At 32.9% G+C, this 20,570-nt stretch overlaps 1 protein-coding gene across 4 annotated transcripts in view; it reads left to right on the forward strand.

The window, feature by feature from the left end:
* Positions 1-20,570, forward strand: part of EPHA5 (EPH receptor A5) — a 334,944-nt gene that overhangs the window by 222,927 nt on the left and 91,447 nt on the right. For all 4 annotated transcript variants that reach the window (XM_040625400.1, XM_040625402.1, XM_040625401.1 and 1 more), the window contains exon 6: positions 19,258-19,382. In XM_040625400.1, the coding sequence (XP_040481334.1) occupies positions 19,258-19,382 (125 nt within the window). The remainder of the gene's footprint in view (positions 1-19,257; positions 19,383-20,570) is intronic.

Here is a 20,570-nt window from a genome sequence, read left to right on the forward strand (position 1 = left end):
AATCCCTGTGACTTTGTGAGTTAGGTAAGACAAATATAATCCTAATTTCTGATGTCATTAATTTTTGGCAGAACTTAAGCTGATTTCCAAATTCAATCTAGAAACCAATGTGGAATCCAATTTCATAATGATAAATAACAGATTTGAAATCCTCTGAATGAATTTATAGTTAGCAGGATTGGTAATTTTGCTTCTACATCAGAAAATTAGGTCATTCCTTAACTACAGATTTTTTAAAAAGTATTCTTAGTTGGTACTTCTGGCAAAATATAATCAGTTGTATTTTAATATTTGATAAAAGTGAAAAGTTTTTTTATTGCTCTTTATGGATTAACCAACATTTGATGTATTTTTTTGGATATATTTTTCTTAATGAAGAAGCAAATATCTAATCTTCTTGTTTGGTGATACACACCCTGAAGGCCCTCTTGGAAAGATTTCCCAGAACTTGTTAAGATGGATGGCCACCAAATACAATAAGAAATAGTTTCTGACTGGCAGGAAGCCAGAGGCTCTTTGTGAGAACTTATAAACTCAGTATGACACCTCTGTTTACCTTCTTTACAAGAATATTGTGAGCTGAGTTTCCAGAGTAAGTTTGAGGAAAAGTGCCTTTTTAATGCGTGGATAAAGAGGGAAAGTGAAAATATTGTGGGTTTAAAAAAAATATTTTTATCTTGTGCAAATATTCATGAAATGACCTTTTTACTGTATTTAGGCACACTTACAAAAATTAGCACATCATTCATAAATTCCTGGCAATGAACACTGTAAAAAGAGATTTCTTTCCTCCCCTACCATGTTATTGTGATGGAAATATATAGATCAAAAGCCTGGTACCATTTACTCATGAGAGGATAAAAAGAAAAGAGATGAGTACTAAATTATGAGGAAAAAACAACCTTAAGCATTATGTAATTGATCAAAAAGTCATTAAACTCTCTAAGTCCCAGTAGGTGCAAGTTAGTTATGGATAGATAATCTCATGTCTAAATAGCCAAAGTTAGTTATGGTTGTGGTAATTCCTATATTCAGATGATTTCATGCTGATTTGGCTGTTTAAAATATGTACATTTAAAAATAGCTACAGTGCTGCTGAATCCAAGAATATTTTACTGAATTTTGTCCATATTCTGAAATGAGAAATACTTAATTTTGTTTCAAATTAGTGAACTTCTTACACACATGCAGTGCCAATTCGTCTTTGTTTTATCAGACTCTTTGGATTGCCCCATCAATCCCTGCATAATTTTATGTGGGAATGATTTAATAATAAGGCAATAGAACATTGGATTGTCTAAGTACAGAAGAGCTCTACAATAGAAGAGAAAGGATTTAGGTTTAACATGAAAGTGCCTCAAAGAAACTGTGTATCGCTTTTGATTAGTTACACTTTTTGGTGCTTCTTTGTAGCACTACACTAGTCGACTTTGACAATAGTTGATCAGAAAACAAACATTTCTCCAAAGTAATAAATACTGTATCTGAAGAATACAAATCATTTTGTTAAAATTACTTGTATAAAGCCTCCAAATTTCCCCATTTTATTTCATCAGAACAACTCTGCCTCAAGAGATGAAGCTGCCCAAAATGACCCACCTCTTATAACTGTTGGTTGAATTAAGCATCTGTCATCTAAAACAGTTAAGTGTGTCTCACCAAATAGAACTTGTTCTCATAGACAGTTATTACATAATTAACTGTTGTTATCTTTCTTCATTGAGAATATTATAGTGTCTACCTTCAGGTGAGAGAATGTTTTAATTCAATTCTAACAGCATAATAAATGATTAGGATCCAAGTGTTGAAATAAATCATATTTAAAAATCTTTTAGATTAAGTAATTTTCACTAATGCAGGTATTTAATTAGACTGATGGTCAAGTCACATTACCACGTGTCAGGGCTTCTCTGATCAATTCGAGTTGAACTTTTCTTTTTCCTTCCGGTTCTTTCTTTCTGTGCTTGTCGAATTTTTTTAAGTGTCGGAGAAAACAGCAGACATATGCTGCTCTAGCACATTAATTTTACACAGAAAAAGGCTCAGTGATTTGCTCCTAATGCTAAGATAGTGGCAGAGCTAGAATGGAAGTTCTCCTTATTCCCTGATCTGAGGATTTTAGCAAACATAAGAACTTTACAAAGAACAAAGAATAGAGAGCAAAACAGCCTACATCTAGAAAAATGCTTGAGACTATTTCTAGAATCTGTCAATCTAATTGAATATCCCAGCTCTCTCCTTATGGTCATGTGAATCAGTACCACGGTGTGTAATATTTTGATTTCTTAGTTTCTTCTACATTCTAAAAATCCTTTGAAAATGAAAAAGACCATATAAATACTATTAGGACTATTATGCCTTCAAGCATACTTCTTCATCTAAATGCTGCAAATATTATTCTTGGCCCATATGTGTGGTCTAATTAATTCAACTTCTTCCTCTCTGTGCTAGGAGACCTGTAACGGTGGATACAAATCGAGTACTGATTTCAAACACCTATAACAGAAATCTTAAATTCTCAATGGCAGTAAGTTGGGATTTAATACATGGTAAAAAAGCATCATGAGTGTTCATGAACTTGCCCAGGTTGTATATTTAGTTTATGACCAAGTGTTAGTCAGGATTTGGAAATTATAAGTGATTTGCCTTTTCTTTTATGTGGTCCTTGTATGGTAATATTGGCTGTTAATGGTAAATTCCTTTACTTACGTATACCACAATTTGCACACAAGGAAGGTAACGTGGAAATTATAGGAACCCGTATTTTTTGTGTTGTGTCATTTATATGTTTCGTTTTAATTACTGTATCTTAATAAAGCATTGTGTCTGGTTACAACACTTTCTAGAAAAAATGGGAAAGGTCACAAAAACTATTTCTGAACAGAGCATGCCCTAGATTGGGTACTTCAGGGTTTTACAAAAATTAGTAATCATTTAGTTTCAACATTACAATTTAATTCAAGGGGGAATTTTCTGCTTATTCCATTAGAATTTTTGAACAGTTGATAGAAGATTGCAGTAATTTCTGTGGAAGGCACATGATGAATGGAAAAGTGATTTGGAGGTGAAGCAAAGGAATGTATTTTTAAAATATTTGGTAAGGTTTCAAAGAGAATTAGGTGAATTTTCAAGAAAAAAAAAAACCCTGCATAAATGAGTTCAAATGAGATATTAAAGTGCTCTGTTTAAGTAACCCTATGGAAAGTGTTTGGAAATGTGTACATAAAATATAATTTGACAGGTGCATTTAACAGTTCCATAATAGAGACGTGCTCATAAATACATGTCTTTAAAACATACCGTTACGTGGAAAGGCAAAGCCTATAAAGTGATACAGGTTAAACCCCAAAATATGGTGAAAATCAGAATATGTATACATGTGATAGGTTGAATAATGGGTCCACAAATGTTTATATCCTAATCCCTGAAATCTCTGAATATGCTACCTTACATGGCAAAGGGGGCTTTGTGGATGTGATTAAGTCAAGGATTTTAAGATTGAAAGATTATCCTGTGTGCAGTGTGGGCCCAATATGATTATAAGGGCCCTTTTAAAAGGAACCAATAGTTAGAGTTGGGGAAAGATGTGTCTATGGAGTCAGAAGCAGGAGTGGTGTGCTTGGAAGGTAGAAAAAGGGTCTAGAGCCATGGAACGCCAACAGCTTTGAGAAACTGGAGAAGGGAGGGAATGATTTCCTTCTGAAACCTTCAGAAGGAATGCAACCCTATTGATAACTTTATTTCAGACTTTTAACCTCTTTGAGAGAATACATTTGTAGGTTTTTTTTAGCCATTAAGTATGTCATAGTTGTAACTGTAACAGGAAAGTAATACAATAGGATGTGGCAGGGCTGTGTTAAAACGTGTCAGTGTGTCTAGCTGTCTGGATGAATGAAATCAAAAATTATATGCCTGTATTCTGGCCAAACTATGTTTATCATAATACATTCTAAGGATATATCAAAGATACTGGTATGGTCTTAGGACTTCGTTTCACCAAATAAAGTTCTAATAATTAGACAGGACTTTTGAATATTTTGTTATGTATGTATTACTTTTTAATATGAAGTCCTTATATCTGGATTCTATTGTTACAGAACAAGTAATATGTTTGTATTATTGATGTCATTTTTAAGGTCACCAAAATACAGAAAACTATATTAAAAATAAGTATCATGTAATATTTTTGTGAATCTATTTGAGTCTTAAATTGTACCTAATATTTCTTTATTTTGCTTTAAGTTAGGTACTTAATTACATATGATGCTTTGAAATATGAAGGTGAAATTGTTTTATATGCATGTGTGTGTGTGTATAAAATACACATATATACAGATCTATATACATATAGTATATCAGTACATATTATCTGTGTTTATATAGTATATATGTAAGTATATCTATATAAAGAGATGCTTAGTAAAATTAATTCAAAGAAGGATGCTTCGTTGTATATAGAAACAGCAGGTGAATTATCTTTAGAAGCAGACATATCTGGGTTTAAATCCTAACTCCACTGCTTATGAGCTGTTCGTACTGAAAATATAGATGCGCTAAATATATTCATGCATTACATATTTACTTATGGATACATTTTTATGTGCACATGTACATTTACATATGTATTTGTGTATTATATATTATTATATATAAATTTATGAATTTATATACTATTTTTACCTACTTTCTCGAAAAACGAGACACAGTCTGCCCTAGGCAGATATAACAGCAATAGTAAGAAGTGAAAATTAATGGACTAGTGGCAATGAATGAAGAAAAATGATGAAGAGTTTAATTGAAAGAAGAACTCAACACAGCAATCTAGGGCTACTGAAGATAATTCTCAACCGGAGAGTATTAAATCTTCTGACGGTTGCTTCCATTAAGTAACTATAGACACTATAAACAGGTGCAAATAAACCTTGCTTCCAGTATTTTTGAATGATTTTGTTGGATCACAAATTTCTCTGCCTTGTTTCACTTCTATATCTCTAGTGATTTTCTGCATTTACAAACATGATGTTATAATAGTCAATTATGTATAACCGTGTCTTTGAAGAGCATATTAGATTATATTTCGTGCAATTCTTAGTAATTTTCACCTGTCCCAATTCTTCCTGCTATTCACAAGAATTGGTTATTCTTGTTTCATTTGTTTTCATAAGACAGACTTGAACTTGTAATATAATGTTATGAAGTCCCTTTTCAAGTTTACTCCCCTTTGGCTTTTAAATAAAAGCTAACATAACAGTAAAAATGCCATTTGTCAGGGCGCCTGGGTGGCTCAGCAGTTAAGCGTCTGCCTTCAGCTCAGGGCGTGATCCCGGCGTTATGGGATTGAGCCCCACGTCAGGCTCCTCGGCTATGAGCCTGCTTCTTCCTCTCCCACTCCCCCTGCTTGTGTTCCCTCTCTAGCTGGCTGTCTCTATCCTGTCAAATAAATAAATAAAAAATCTTAAAAAAAAATGCCATTTGTCAGTCTTACGTATAGATTTTAAAAAACCAAGATTCCATTATGTTTTTAATGATGATATTACACCTTTACCACTTGTCAAAAATATCTTGTAGCCGTTTTCTGTTTCATTGGCTCCTTGATTGATTGGATCTCTTTTTTTTTTTTCCCCCTTGAGCACCTACCATGTGCTTGTTCTCTTTCTAGTTACAGAGTATACAAAGACAAATGAGGCCACTCACTGTACTCAAGAGTTATATAGTCTGGGAAGCAGGTAAATAGATTCTCAGGGGAATGGTTTCCCTTTTGTATCTGTGGTATATAGTATTTTCTTAAATAATTTATTTGTAATATCCCAGTTTTATGATCACTTGTCAGGACATGTGGAGCTGTTGATTGCTAAAGTCCAAGTGACTAGTCGCTGACACATATTAGTTAGTAATAATATGAGAGAAGAAGGGAAGATGAGTGGAGGATTTCTGATACTAATCTTTTCCCCTCTGGGGGGTCTCTTAAAAGACCCTGTGGCAGAGAAAGAGGTGGGTGGTTTGAGTTTTAGGGAAAGGAATGTGCTGGGACAAATAAAGGAGAGATTTACATGAAACCCCCACGTCCCTATTCTTTACTCCACAGTGCAGACCCTGCTTTTCTACTATAACTACTTGCAAGGTATCATTTATTTACCATGAAGTATCAAAGCTTGTGAAAAACCTATTTTAAAATATATACAGATTAGAGGATATTCATGTCTCTCTCTATGATAATATTTGCCTTGAAGAGTTTAGTTGCACATTTCTGAGTGGTGAAGACTGAGTTGCACCTGGCATGCACAAAATTGCTCAAAATCCATAGCTCATCTTATCTGTGGTGCAGCACATGGAGAGCAGTCATTACCTATGTACCACTAATGGTTGTGGCGATTGCGATTTATCTTGGTGCTTTTTCCCCAGAAGAAAATTTTCGGGTTTCATTGGTATGGTAGTGTATATAGGGAGTTCTCACATGTTTGAATGCTCTTTTAGATGTGTTATGGTAGGTAAAATTGTTTTGAACCATTGCTTTAGGTTATGCAACTCAGATTAGACACAATATGTGACAAAGTGCAACTTTTACAAAATGTATCATCTTGGGCATTTTACAGCCAGAATTTTGTACTCTTATTTTTTTATTTCTTTCGTTATTTAGTATTGTTTTTTTGGTAAATACAAGCACAAACTATTTTTCCAGTGGAACAAAAAAATATGAACCTTACGCCATTTGAACTTCTGATGACAAATGTATAGTGCTACATTTTGTCGGCTTTCAAAATTTCTTTGTGATCACTGTAAGTAGAAAATGGGCTTACGTGCAACTTGAATATTGGCTGAGATTTTTCCAGAGCTTGAAGTATATGTGGGTTTGATTCCCTAAAATTAGTCCCATGGTACGGGCCAAGGAATTAAATATCTAATAATATTACTAATTTGGAACAGAATATCTTGATTTGGCTTTCCTCTGGACTTTAAAAGATTGACTAGCTGTGATCATTAATCTTGTATTTTTTCTAGTTATAGGCTGTCATGTTACTGCTAGAAATTATACTATTTAAAGATATTGTGATTGGGATATTTATGAAATCAGCTGATAAGTACCACTCAGTTCTCTCTGGTTATTTTGTAGTCATAAAGTTTAATTTGTTTGTTTGTTTGTTTCTACTGGCACAATTTCAGATTTTAAAGTAGTTTTGGCAGTTGGCCTCAGAGAGGAGATATTTAGGGAAAGAAGATGTGATGGCCTTGAACTTTAACGGTACACTAGGAATCTAATCTGTTTTTTAAAACAGTCAATAATAAACGATAACTTTTTATCATGATTCCTATTGAATTAAATAATTCTTATTGCTTGCATACCTATATAAAATCAAGACCAATGGGAAGTGATAAAGAAAAAAAAAACATGAGTTATTTATATTTATGATGTGTTTATTTTGCTCTTCAAAATGCTAGATCAGACTAGTTTAGATTGTGAAAATATTGAAGTAATTAAGAATTGAATTAAAGTTTCCACAGTATGTCTTTGTTACTGTTGGTGGATTATTCTGTGGTTAAGACTTTTTATAGTGCATATTTATAAGAAGAAATTATTTTTTATGAAAACAGAACATGAGTTATAAGAGTGTGTTGACCTAATTACTATTTATCCACCTATAAAACTTAATGTCATATCTTTAGTTGAGGTTTAATAAGGATAAACAATATTGAAAATTATATATTGGACTACATATCCTTGAATATAATGTAACTGAATAATAAATACTGTGTTGATTAAAGTTTTCCAGCTGGGCTGCATTATTTACTAGATATAACTTCATTTTATTTTAAAAGGGTACTATAAAAATTGTTTAAACTCTATTTCTCATAAAATGGGTACTGTGGTTTTTGAGATTAAATAATCATTGACACGAAGTCCAGTTTGTATACTAAAAATTCTATTAGAAGGTAATAAGCAATAAATGGAAAACAAATTCTATGATAATTTATTTGCTGTGGGATTAATTTTGTTATCCAGAGTCATGTTGTCATTTTACACACTGTTATATTTAATATTTGTTTTTGTAATTTGCATGATTGTTTTGGAAAATGGTTACAATAAATACCAGTGCATAGTTCTCTATTTTTATTATTCCCATTTTCTTTTCTAATTAACATCATTGTGAATGTGACTTCAAAATGATATTTGAAGCATATGGTTTAATACTATTAAGTCTGATCATGCCAAAAATTACTTCTTTGCAATTAAGTTGCTTTTCTTTCCCACTGAAAACAATTAATTTTCAATATCTTATGATTTTCAAGTCTGAAAAAAAACACGCTTTACCTAATGGGACATTTTAGTTCATAGGTTCTTTTTTTTTTTTTTTTTTTTTTTTTTTAAGGATATCATCTCTCTAGAACTACTGACATTTAAGGCCAGGTTTTTGTGGAATGATCTTTCAAATCTTCACTAAGATCATATATCAAAAGATCCAATTGCAGGCTCTTAAAATGGAGTGATTGTAAGTTTTGTCTGAATGAGCAGATTGAATTTTTATTTGAGAAAGAACCCACTAAAATTCCCTCTTTCTTTAGAAGAAAGCATGGATACCAGGTGTGTTGAGAAGGCACTGCACTTATTTTCCTTGTCCAGAGGTATCAAATGACAATGTAGTGATAACTATATATTAAGTATAGAATAAGTGTGTATATATATACATATATGCATAATTTATACCCTCTATATAATACAAAAGACAAGATATATGATATAATATTTAGTGGATGTGTATGTATTTCAAAATATCTGCCTTTTTCATTTTAACAATTTCAGGTATGTTTATGATTTAATTCAACTGCATTTCTCACTTATTTAAAAGATGTAGTTTCTTGACTTATTTTCTTACCTTCATATGATAGATGTGTACTCTAAAGCTCTAAAATTGACATAGTTTCTTCTGTTTGCAGGATTGTTCTCAACACTACCCAAATATTAACTCACATGCTCTAAAAGCTCAGTTTGATGCATTTTGGCATTTTGGGGAGAGCTCTAAGTATGTTTGCAGTGTGCTCGCCTGATTATTAAAGTAGAAATGGCACAAAGTGACCCACTGTGTGGGTATCACTGTCCAACAGATGGCACCAATGCAAGATTGAGATCAAATAGGAATTGTTAAATAGCCTCAGTTTATTTAACTTCAGGATGAATCAACTTCAACAGAAAAGAGTTATACTTGCTCATGATAAGAGGATAGAAAATGATATAGTATCAGTTTGTCAGTGCTTAGCTTAGACATCTAGTGTTCTTCTTATTTCACTATACCTTCATTCTATTTTACAGGAATTCATTGAAAAATTTACCATTTAGTTTTATGGAAATTGATTTTAGTTATGAATCAATTATAACTTATTATACATTTCCACTTTCCTTTATATTGTACCATCAAAGTATGGTGCAATACAAAGGGGAAAAAATCAAGTCCATAGAAAGAGATTGTAGTCATTAATTTTCATAATATGTATTTCAGTCTACATAAGGAACAAAGACATAATTACCCGTTCTTAGAAGAAATTACTGTAGGCATGGAAGATTTGAGAGAGAGTCTAATTAGGAGAAAGATCATGGTGTAGTCAAAAAGGATGGAGCAGTTATAAGTTATAAGTTGCCATCTCAAATATACACAGACACAAACATGTAACCTTTAGCAGCTTTATTGATGTATAATAGACTGCACAGACAGCGCACAACTTGATAACTTTTAATGTATGTATACACCTACAAAACATCACCACAAACAACATAGTGAGCATATCCACTTCTCCCAGCAGTTTCCTCCTGTTCTTTGGTAAGCCAGTCGAAAAAGAATGCATACAATATGACTTCATTTATTTAGCACTCTAAAAAATGCAAACAGATCTATTGTAACAGAAAGAAGAACATTGACCATCTGCATTCTGACCAAAGACTTTAAGGATCTAGTATCATCCAGAGACTGTTCTCATGACTAACCAGGTCAAAATGAAAAAGGCACAAGAGTTTTCAGATTTTATGGAGATTAAACTCTAGTTGAACTAAACTAGATTATGTAAAAATGAACAAACAAATCAGTTTACATAAAATACTAATGCATCAGGAAAATATCAACTATAAGAAAAAATAATACCCAAATGAAGAAAGGCAAATATGGTAACAGAGATCAGGATATAACAGTCAATAACTGTGAGCTGAAGGTTGAAGACAATAGCAGTTCACAAAACATCAACACCGATCCAGTTTTTAACTTCAGTTTTCTAAGTTTATATAATTTTATTAAATGAATAATGAATCTTAGCCTGGTTTGCCTTTACTGATTCCCAAATTTCACTGGTAAAATGATTTAGTTAGAGAGTCTTTATTAAAAACAGGGAATCCTTGGCCTGAGTCTGGCCATTTGAGTCAGGATTTCCTGGAAAGAAACCTAATAATCTGTATTTTTAGGAAAAACTGGTCCACACCTGCCTGGTAAACAAGAAGCCCCTAAATATGATGAATTGTGCATGGCAGAGATAAGTGGTTGTTTCCAGCTGGCAGAGAGTGACAACCCACCTGGCCAAATTTTGACCTTGGAATCAGATATTAGATACTTGTATTTTTTAAAAGTTGTGTGCAAATAAACTAATACATTATTCATGAGGAGGGACTTTTGTAGGAAAGTAAAAGAAGTGCCATCTGAAAAAGTTTTAACCACTCATGGACTGTCACAGACTGAGGATTTAAGTGTTGTCTTGGCTATTTTTCTCAAAGCTTTAAGACCCCAAATATAGGTAAAGAAGTCACATGCATGAAGATATGTTATTTTTTTATTTTATTTTTTGGAGATACATGATTTTTTAAATACAAGTAACCAACATGTGATTCTATCTGTAATTTATTTTTTTCTACACAAATAGGATTGGTTACAGTGACAGATGAATGGTATTTTCTTATTCCATTTAACACAATTAAGTTTTATGCTTTCATCATTCTCTTTTAAAGACATTTTTATAGACATTCTATACTAAGTGAACTATTAGTCATTTTAAAACTTAAAAATTCAACACATTTTAGTGCAATAAAAATCTATGATTATCAAGGAAGTTTACCTATAACTATTTATTACTATAGATTCATGAAATTCACTGGACATAGAATATAAAAACATCTTATCTCTATAGATGTTTGCCTTTTGATCTCACCCAATATTTAGAGCAGTGACAAGTTCAGAAAAGAGGCTACAGATAATTTTGCTTGATGCAGGTTGGAAGGCTTAAGGAATTATGGATAATGCATTATTGAAGTCTTCTTAGACACTGTTATTTTACAACTGATATTATTATAAACAGTATTTATTTGGCACCCACCCTATACCTGGTATTATACAAATGGAATCATATTTCAGCCTTACAAAAAGATGAGTTTTATCACTATTACTATTTAAATATAAAAAGGACATTCATAGAGGTTAAGTAACCTAAACAGGGTCACACGGTTAGAAAATGGTTGGCTGCCAAAGGATTAGAAGTCAATTTTGTTTGACTTCAAAGCTATGTGTGTCATGTCACTCTTTCCCATGTGAAGACAGTGTGCCTTAAACTAGATTTCCATATTTGAAGAGTTAGCATGGCCTGCTTTACAATGATGGCAGGGTTTTTTATATCATTGTTTGAGCTGCTGAGATGTTAGATATTTCTACATAATATCATTATCAATAAGTCAAACAGATATGGATTAGCAATTCTTTAAACACTAGACATATAGACTAGAATTGAACAATTAATTAAATGAATGGCAGATGGTGGGAACAACTGTTGGAGTGCAAGTTTGCAGATAAGTAGTGTGGAAGCAAGAATGACCTGTGTAGCAACTGATTAGAGTTGGTAACAGCAGCATATACTCATGTTTAGCTTAATATACATATATATGTGTATACATATGTGTATATATTTATAGATATATACAGGTTGATATAAACACATTTATTTCCTAGCTTTGTCCCCTGAAAGGAGAAGCAATGACACCCCAGTAAGAAGGAACACATCCAGATCTAAAAACATTCTCCAATAAATGAAGCCAGCGCTCCCGGGAAAAAGGACTGATTCTAGAATTGGGACAGTAAATAAGCAAGATAAGCCTGGAGCATCTGATCTGGTAGTGCCAGAGAGTAAAAAGAAACTATAGGGGAAAAAAAGCAAACTAACAAACCCACAATGATAGGGGTATGTCAAAGAGACATAGGAGCTAACTGAAAGAGTAATCAATGGTCAAAGCTTTAACAATTTGAGTTAGAAAATAAAGCATTAGATTTTATACCAAAGTATAAAAAAAATGATGTGTCCATATTGCTATAAATACATGATTAAACAAACAAACAAAACAAATAAGGATGAATGGGGAATTTCCTGTGCAGAATAAATAATTTATGCAAATACTCCTGCCTCAAGGAAGTAGAGTGCAACTCTTCACTCTGTAAGTGTAGGCTGCACATAGTGACTTCCTCCCAGAGGTTACAGTACAGAAAACTGGAAAAAAGAATAATTTTACAGTGGAGAAACCTGATTAACACTACTATAGTTGGGCAATCAGGTTGACTTAATAGTGATGTTATGTTTTCAGTGTGTATCCTTAATATGATGTAATGAAATGGAATTTTACCCTTGTAGTCTTTCCCCCAAAAAACTCATAACCCCAGTCTAATCATGAGAAAAACATCAAATCAATAACAATTGAGAGATAGTCTCATACTTGACCAGTCAAAAATGTCAAAATCACAAAATCAGACAAAGTCTGAGAAAGTAGTACAGCCAAAAGGATCCTGAGGAGACGTGATGACTATACTGTGTAATATGGTATACTGGATGGAATCTTGGGACAGAAAAAGGGGAATAGGTAAAAACTAAGGAAATCTCATTGAAGTATGGACTTTGGTGAATAATAATGTGTCAGTATGTTCATGAATTGTGACACATGTACAATATATATGCTACTGTAAGATTCCTAATAGGAGACACTAGGTGTGCGATATATGGGAACTTCCTATACTCTCTTCATAATCTTTCTATAAATGTAAAACTATTTTAAACTAAAATAAAATTAAGCAAACAGACAAAAACATTAGCCCATAATGGGAACTATTACTAGCCTGAAAGGTCAGTATCTTGCTTATTATACTGGTACTTAAAAGTCAGGTCCACTATAGAAGCTGTAATGCAGAAACAATTTGGAATGTTTCCACAGATCCAAAATGTGAAATTCAGAATTTGTGTACATTATTTTGTTCTAATCACAACTTGGTTTCTTTAGTATTTTTGTGCTTCCTACCCTATGGCAACAAAATTTCACAAGCAGAAATGCTGTAAGTCATCATTCTCATTTTGTTTCTGGCTCACTTAATAAAAGGTTCAGTGGGTAGAGCAAAAGCTATCAGTGGGGAAGATGACTAAGATAAATTAAACATGCCCTTGATGCTGACAAATCTGGTTACAGTTGTTTCAATGTGCATAATATCTGTAAAATACTTGACAAAAGTAAAGCACTGCCATTCACAATTTGTGCATCATCGTTATGCCCCCAGGAGCTGTCAGTGTCCCCACTTTCATCAGTTTTCCCCAAATGAGGCAGCGATGGTCTTGTCACAGAGGAATTTATTACTGAACTTTATTCCTGAACTGTTCTAAACTGAGTATGGTCTTCTCTCCCCATTCTGACCAAGATGTAAAGAATACTGTTTAGCCTCTAAGATAATTGAATTTGGAAAACAATGGTGTTTTTTTAAAATCAAGTAGTTTTGAAAGCGACACATTCTGTTTAACTTTGATAAATATGAGTAAAAAACGAAGCATTCCACTTCAAGCTGGTTATACCTAGGTTAATATTTATTTGATAGCTTCACTTTGAAATGGTCAACTATTTTATTAAAGAATTAAGGTTTTTTAAAGATTTTATTTATTTATTTGAGAGAGAGAGACAGCATGTGCACCAGTGTGGGGGAGGGCCAGAGGCAGAGGGAGAAGCAGACTCCCTGCTGAGCAGGGAGCCCAACATGGGGCTCAATCCCAGGACCCCAGGATCAGGATCATGACCTGAGCCAAAGGCAGACACTTAAGTGACTGAGCCACCCAGGTGCCTCAATTATGTTTTAAGATAAAACACGAATCCCCAAATAAGATCCTACTATTTGCACTTAAGATGAGACAAACGCAGTTTTGAATGATACATGATGTATGTATTTCCCATTCATACATGCATGCATCCACTCAGCAAATATTTCTTAAATTTCTAGATGCCAAGTAATTTTCTGGTAATTTTTTTATAGTAGTGAACTAAACCAAATTAATGCCTACCTTCATGGAGCATACATGTTAAATTCAATTTAGGAATAGAAAAGTGATGTTACCATCAACTTGTTACTGTTTCTACTTGAGTATATTTGCTACTTTGCTACAAATACTCTATGAAACATGGGGCCCATAGCTTGCTCTTTCTTGTTTCCATGTCTTCTCAATGCTGTGTCCGTAGCGGTAAATATGGCATGACTTTTCCCTAAACAGGAAATCAATAGGGACTTTGAACCTATATCAAAATATGCTGTAAGAACTACCAGTCAATTACAACTTCCATGGAAGTAAACAAAATGCAATTTCAAATACTTTTAGACAATTGGTTTTATATGCACACTGTGTGTTCTGTAGTACTGCAGAAAATTCTGAGGAACTGGACATGTTTAAGAAAACAAGATAAAGCTGAAAATATGAACCCTCAGAACCTGAGTATCACAAAGCTCTGTGACTGAAAGAATAAAAGTACACATTGAAGTACCAAAATCATTATCACCCTATTATGGGTATATAAAACACTAGACAGCTAATTTTTCTCTCTTACAGGTCGTATGTGTTTCTATTTATTTTAATTTTATTGAAAGACAGACTTCACTCTTGAGTTTCATAGTTAATTTTGTTGACATAATAAAATAATTTTTATTTTAAAAGGTTTAAAGCAAACTTTTTAAAAAGTTTTGTATTTATTACTTTGATTTTTACCAGTCCTTCATTCCATACATATTTATTGGACCCTCGTCTGTCCCAGGCATTGTTCCAGATCCAGGAATTCAGCAGTGAATAAAAGAAACAATATCTCTGTCCTCATAAAAATTACATTCTACTTGAGAGGATTGAAGAAAGCAAATCTACATCCAGATATGTATATCAGGTAGCGCAAGGGCAAGAGCTAAGGAGAAAAATAAAACCACCAAAGAGCAGAGGGCATGGTGAGGAGAGGTAAGGGTCGGAATTGGTTACTTCAGTCATAGAGTGGACAAGAAAGGTCTCAGTGTGAAAACCACAGGAGAGGGAGAGAGAAGTCAGGGTGAGAAGCACCTCTGAATGATAGAATGCTTATACCAAGGTCTTTGGCCAAAGTGTGTCTGAAGGACCCTAAGAACAGAAAGCTGGGGCACAGCTAGCAATAGGTGAAGAAGAAAAGATGCAGAGTGCCAGATGATGTTGATCCTTGTATGCAATTCTGGATTTGTCTTCTACTCCTGAGTTAATAAATTATATATATAAAATGTTACATAATATATTACATATATATTGTACATATAATATATAAATTACATGTATTTAATATATATATAATTTAATCTCACCACATGTTTAATACTGTTCAGATAGGGCTATACACTATTAACTAATTATACACTATTCACTATAGTGGCATCTTTTCTACCTTATTATATGTGCATTATACATATACATATTATGTAATGTACATGACTTCTTTCTCTCCGTACACACACACACACACACACACACAGCATCCATTAGTCCATGATGGTCTCTCTTAATCAAAACTAAAAATTGCAAAAATAAAGATCATCTACATCAAGAAAAATAGTAGTCAATACATATTTGTGTTGTCAAGCCCAGAATCTATACAGATCTCTACAGATTGACAAAATGGATGTTGAATCAAATATCCATATGTTTGGAATCCAGACACATTAAAATAGCATAGATTTTTTTTTCTATTTTCATCAGAAAAGTATTCAATAGGCACTGACAGATAGCAATGAACATCATAAGTATTTGTAACTTCTAATAAAATATTTGGGGGAGATGGAAATGAAGGAAAATGTTTCTTTTTTTAAACTATAACTGCATATACAATATTATATTAGTTTCAGGTGCACAAGATAGCGAGTCAATATATTTTATACATTACAAAATGAAGAGGGGAAATCAAAGGGTGAGAGGAACCATGAGAGACTGTGGACTCTGGGAAACAAACTGAGGGTTTTAGAGGGGAGGGGGTTGGGGGGATGGGTTAGCCTGGTGATGGGTATTAAGGAGGGCATGCATTGCGTGGAGCACTGGGTGTTATATGCAAACAATGAATCATGGAACACTACATCAAAAACAAATGATGTACTGTATGGTGACTAACATAGCAGAATACAAAAAATTTAAAAAACTGATCACCACCATAGGTCAAATTATCATCTGTCAACATATGAAATTATTGAAATATTATTGATTCTATGCCCTATGCTGTACTTTACATCCCCATAACTTATTTATTTTTTAACTGAAAGTTGATACCTCTTAAACCCCTTCTCCTATTTCACACGTCTCTCCTTCTCCTAGCTCTCTGGCAACAACTAGTTTATTTTCAGTGTTTGTGAGTCCGTTTCTGTTTTGTTTGTTAGTTTGTTTTGTTTTTTTTTTTCAGCTCCACAAATAAGTGAAATCATATAGTATTTGTCTTTCTCTGTCAGACTTATTTCACTTAGTATACTACCTTTTAGGTCCATCCACATTTTCACAAATGACAAGTGACAAATCACTTAGTATATTACTTACTTGATTGATCCATATTGTCACAAGATTTCATTTTTTATAGCTGAGTAATATTCTGGTGTGTGTGTGTGTGTGTGTGTGTACACAGATATATACCATATATATCACATAAGTATATACAACATCTTTTATATCTATTCATCTATTGATGGACACTTTGGTTGCTTCCATGTCTTGGCTATTGTAAATAATGCTGCAATGAACACAGATGTGCATGCATCTTTTCAAATTAGTGTTTTCTTTTTTTTTGGAAAGATACCCAGAAGAGGAATTGCTAGATCTTATAATAGTTCTATTTTTAATTTTTTGAGGAATATCCATTTTGTTTTCAGAGCAGCTGGGCCAATTGATCCACCAACAGTGCACAGGGGTTCCCTTTTTTTCACATCCTTATCAAGACTTGTTATTTCTTGTCTTTTTGATAATAGTCATTGTGACAGGTGTGAGGTGGTGTCTCATTGTGGTTTTGATTTACATTTCTCTGATGATTGGTGATGTTAAGCATCTTTTCATATGCCTGTTAACTATTTATCTGTTTTCTTTGGAAAAATGTTTATTTAGATCCTCTGCCCATTTTTTAAAAATCAGGTTATGTTTTCTTTTGTTGTTGTTATTGAGTTGTATGAATATTTTGGATATCAACCTCTTATGAGATATATGGCTTACAATATCTTCTCTTATTCAATGAGTTGACTTCTCATTTTGCAAATGATTTCTTTTACTGTGCAAAGGTTAATTTGATGCAGTCCCATTTTTTTTTTCTTTTTACCTTTTTGCTTTTGTTGCTTATGCCAGAGAAGACGTATCTAAAAAAATATCACTAAGAACAGCATCAAAGAGATTACTGCCTATTTTCCTTCTAGGAGTTTTATGTTTCAAATCTTTTATTCAAGTCTTTGATTCATTTTTAATTGATTTTTGTGTATAGCATAAGATAATGGTCCAGTTTATCCTTTCACATGTCTAATTTTCTGGACATTATTTATTGAAAAGTCTGTTCTTTCCCCATTGTATGTTCTTCCTTCATTTGTTATAAATTAATTGGCCATATTTGTGTGGATTTACATCTGGACTTTCTATTCTATTCCATTCCATAGATCTATGTGTCTGTTTTTCTTCCAGTATCATATTGTTTTGATCACTATAGCCTAGTAGTATAGTTTGAAATCAAGTAGTGTGATACTCCCAGCTCTGTTATTCTTTTTCAAAACTGCTTTGGCTATTTGGGGTCTTTTGTGATTCTGTACACACTTTAGGATTATTTGTTATAGCTCTATAAAAAATGCCATTGGTATTTTGGTAGGGATTACATTGAATCTGTAGATTGCTTTGGGTGGTATGGATGTTTAAAAAATATTAATTCCTCCAACCCATGAGCATAACATATCTTTCCATTTATTTGTGTTGTCTTTAATTTCTTTCTTCAGTATCTTACAGTTTTCAGGATACAGGTCTTTCACCTCTTTGGTTAAATTCATTCCTAGGTATTTATCCTTTTCAATGTATTTATAAATGTGATTGTTCTCTTAATTTCTCTTTCTGTTAGTTCATTACTAGTGTATAGAAACACAACAGATTTCTGTATATTAATTTTGTATCCTGCACTTGACTAAAATAATTTATTAATTTTGGTAGCTTTTTTGGTAGTCTTCAGCTTTTTCTGTGTTTAGTATCATGTTATCTGTAAATAGTGACACTTTTACATTTTTCCAATTTGGATGACTTCTATTTCTTTTTCTTGGCTATTGCTGTGGCTAGGATTTCTAATACTACATTTAATAAAAGTTGTGGGAGTGGACATCCTTTTCTTGTTCCTTATCTTAGACGAAAAACTTTCAGATTAAGAAAATGTTTATTTTATCTGCTATTGTTTTCAAGAAATACCACAAGTTTAATAACATATTTTTGAAGGCAACCCCCACTATATTCAACTGATGATTTTATTAATGATTATAGGACCCACATGATTAAAAAGCATTAAAAGAGCCTTAGTGTTGTGAAAATATGGTAATATAGATAATCATGTGTACTAGCATAATGGGATATATATTATACAATGTCAATAACTTTAGAAACATGGAAGATATATAAGGTCATCAGGAATGTCTTTATTCTATAAGAAAAGTAAGATAGTACATTTATGTTTCTAAACTTTATAGAGAAAATGTATACTTAAAATTCTATGTGACTATAGTTTTAAGTAAATTCTCAAGATACCTGATTTATATTTGTAAAACAGTTTACAATCTGTAGAATTTTTTATTATATAGAGAAAGTAAAATTATTTTCAGGTTAAAAGAAAATTTAATTTTTAATGTAGTTCTTGCTAAATTGTTAATGTAGTAATTATACTACATTATATCTCATTGTAATTTCAGGGCTCTGTTAATCATGCTACTCTTCATTTACACTATTTTGCAGCTCCTTCTCCAGTCACCAATGTGAAAAAGGGGAAGATTGCAAAAAACAGCATCTCTTTATCTTGGCAAGAGCCAGATCGTCCGAATGGAATCATCCTGGAGTATGAAATCAAATATTTTGAAAAGGTGAGAGTAATGAATAAAGAATGTCCTTTCTTCTGCTGCTGCTTCTTTTTTTCATTTTAGCAACTGCAATTATCCAATTTTTAGAAAAGCATGTTGCAATTTTACGTGTAAATCAATGACAATTGATTCTGCAGTCATGATTATGGAGGCTAGAAATGTATAGGGAGCACTCTATTTGTGTTCTGCTGCTGCCAAATAGTTTATGCTGCCTGACTACTGCCATATAGTCTAACATCAGCTTCACTAGGTTTCACAGCATTAAAAGATGAAGTCATAGGACATTTTGAAAGTGTTGTAAACACTTAAGTTCTTGACCCTCAGTACTGACTGCAGTGTACTATAAGAAAAAACACATATATTTATAGTCATTAACCCTGCATAATACCTATGCTCTTAAGGAGGTATGGGTAGATATGATGTAAATATAAAGCATAATTTTTAAAATTCATAGCAAAAACCCAATACTGTATTATAAACTGTATTTTAAAATTTGAGGGCATAAAATCAGAAATGTATGCCTCACGTTTCCTACCTTTTCTCAATTTCTTCTTCCCTGAGTTGTCTCTTAGGCCGACTCTTGCATGTTTTGCCATAATAGTTGTTGAGGGCAAAAGGCAATAATTCTTTTTCTTCCTCTTTTCTGAATTCACAAACAAGTAAACTATTTATAAAGAAATAATACAGATGGAAAATAAAGGTGAGCTTAAGTTTCTAAAGTGAAACTATAATATATAGCTTAGATATGTAGTCACAATGGGTCTTCCTCTACCACCCACCCCCATTTTACTTTGATTTTTATACAGTCTGGATCTGCATGGCATACAAAACTTAGAACAACCTAACTTCTAGTAAAGGAGATAAAGATAGAAGCGGGCTCAAACCAGACTCTCACTGGTGGGTAGGAAACTCTGACTCAAGAGTATGTACCCTATGAAAGTAGGAGCAGAAAAGATTACAAACATATGCAGAGAAGCAGATCTCAAAAGAAAAAGAAAGGACTCAGCCACATGTATTCAACTGCTTTCCCTAAACTCATGGAGCCATCACCCTTTCTCTTAGAAGGAATAGTGAAGAGGATAGGAAGAAGTTAAAAACTTACTTTGCAATCCTAGAGAAATTGTCCATGCTAGGACATTGGAAAAGAGGGAGAGAGAGAGAGAGAGAGAGAGAGAGAGAGAGAGAGAGAGA

The sequence above is a fragment of the Ursus maritimus genome, unplaced genomic scaffold (assembly GCF_017311325.1).
Source record: "Ursus maritimus isolate PB19 unplaced genomic scaffold, ASM1731132v1 scaffold_8, whole genome shotgun sequence".
In the NCBI taxonomy this organism is placed as follows: domain Eukaryota; kingdom Metazoa; phylum Chordata; class Mammalia; order Carnivora; family Ursidae; genus Ursus; species Ursus maritimus.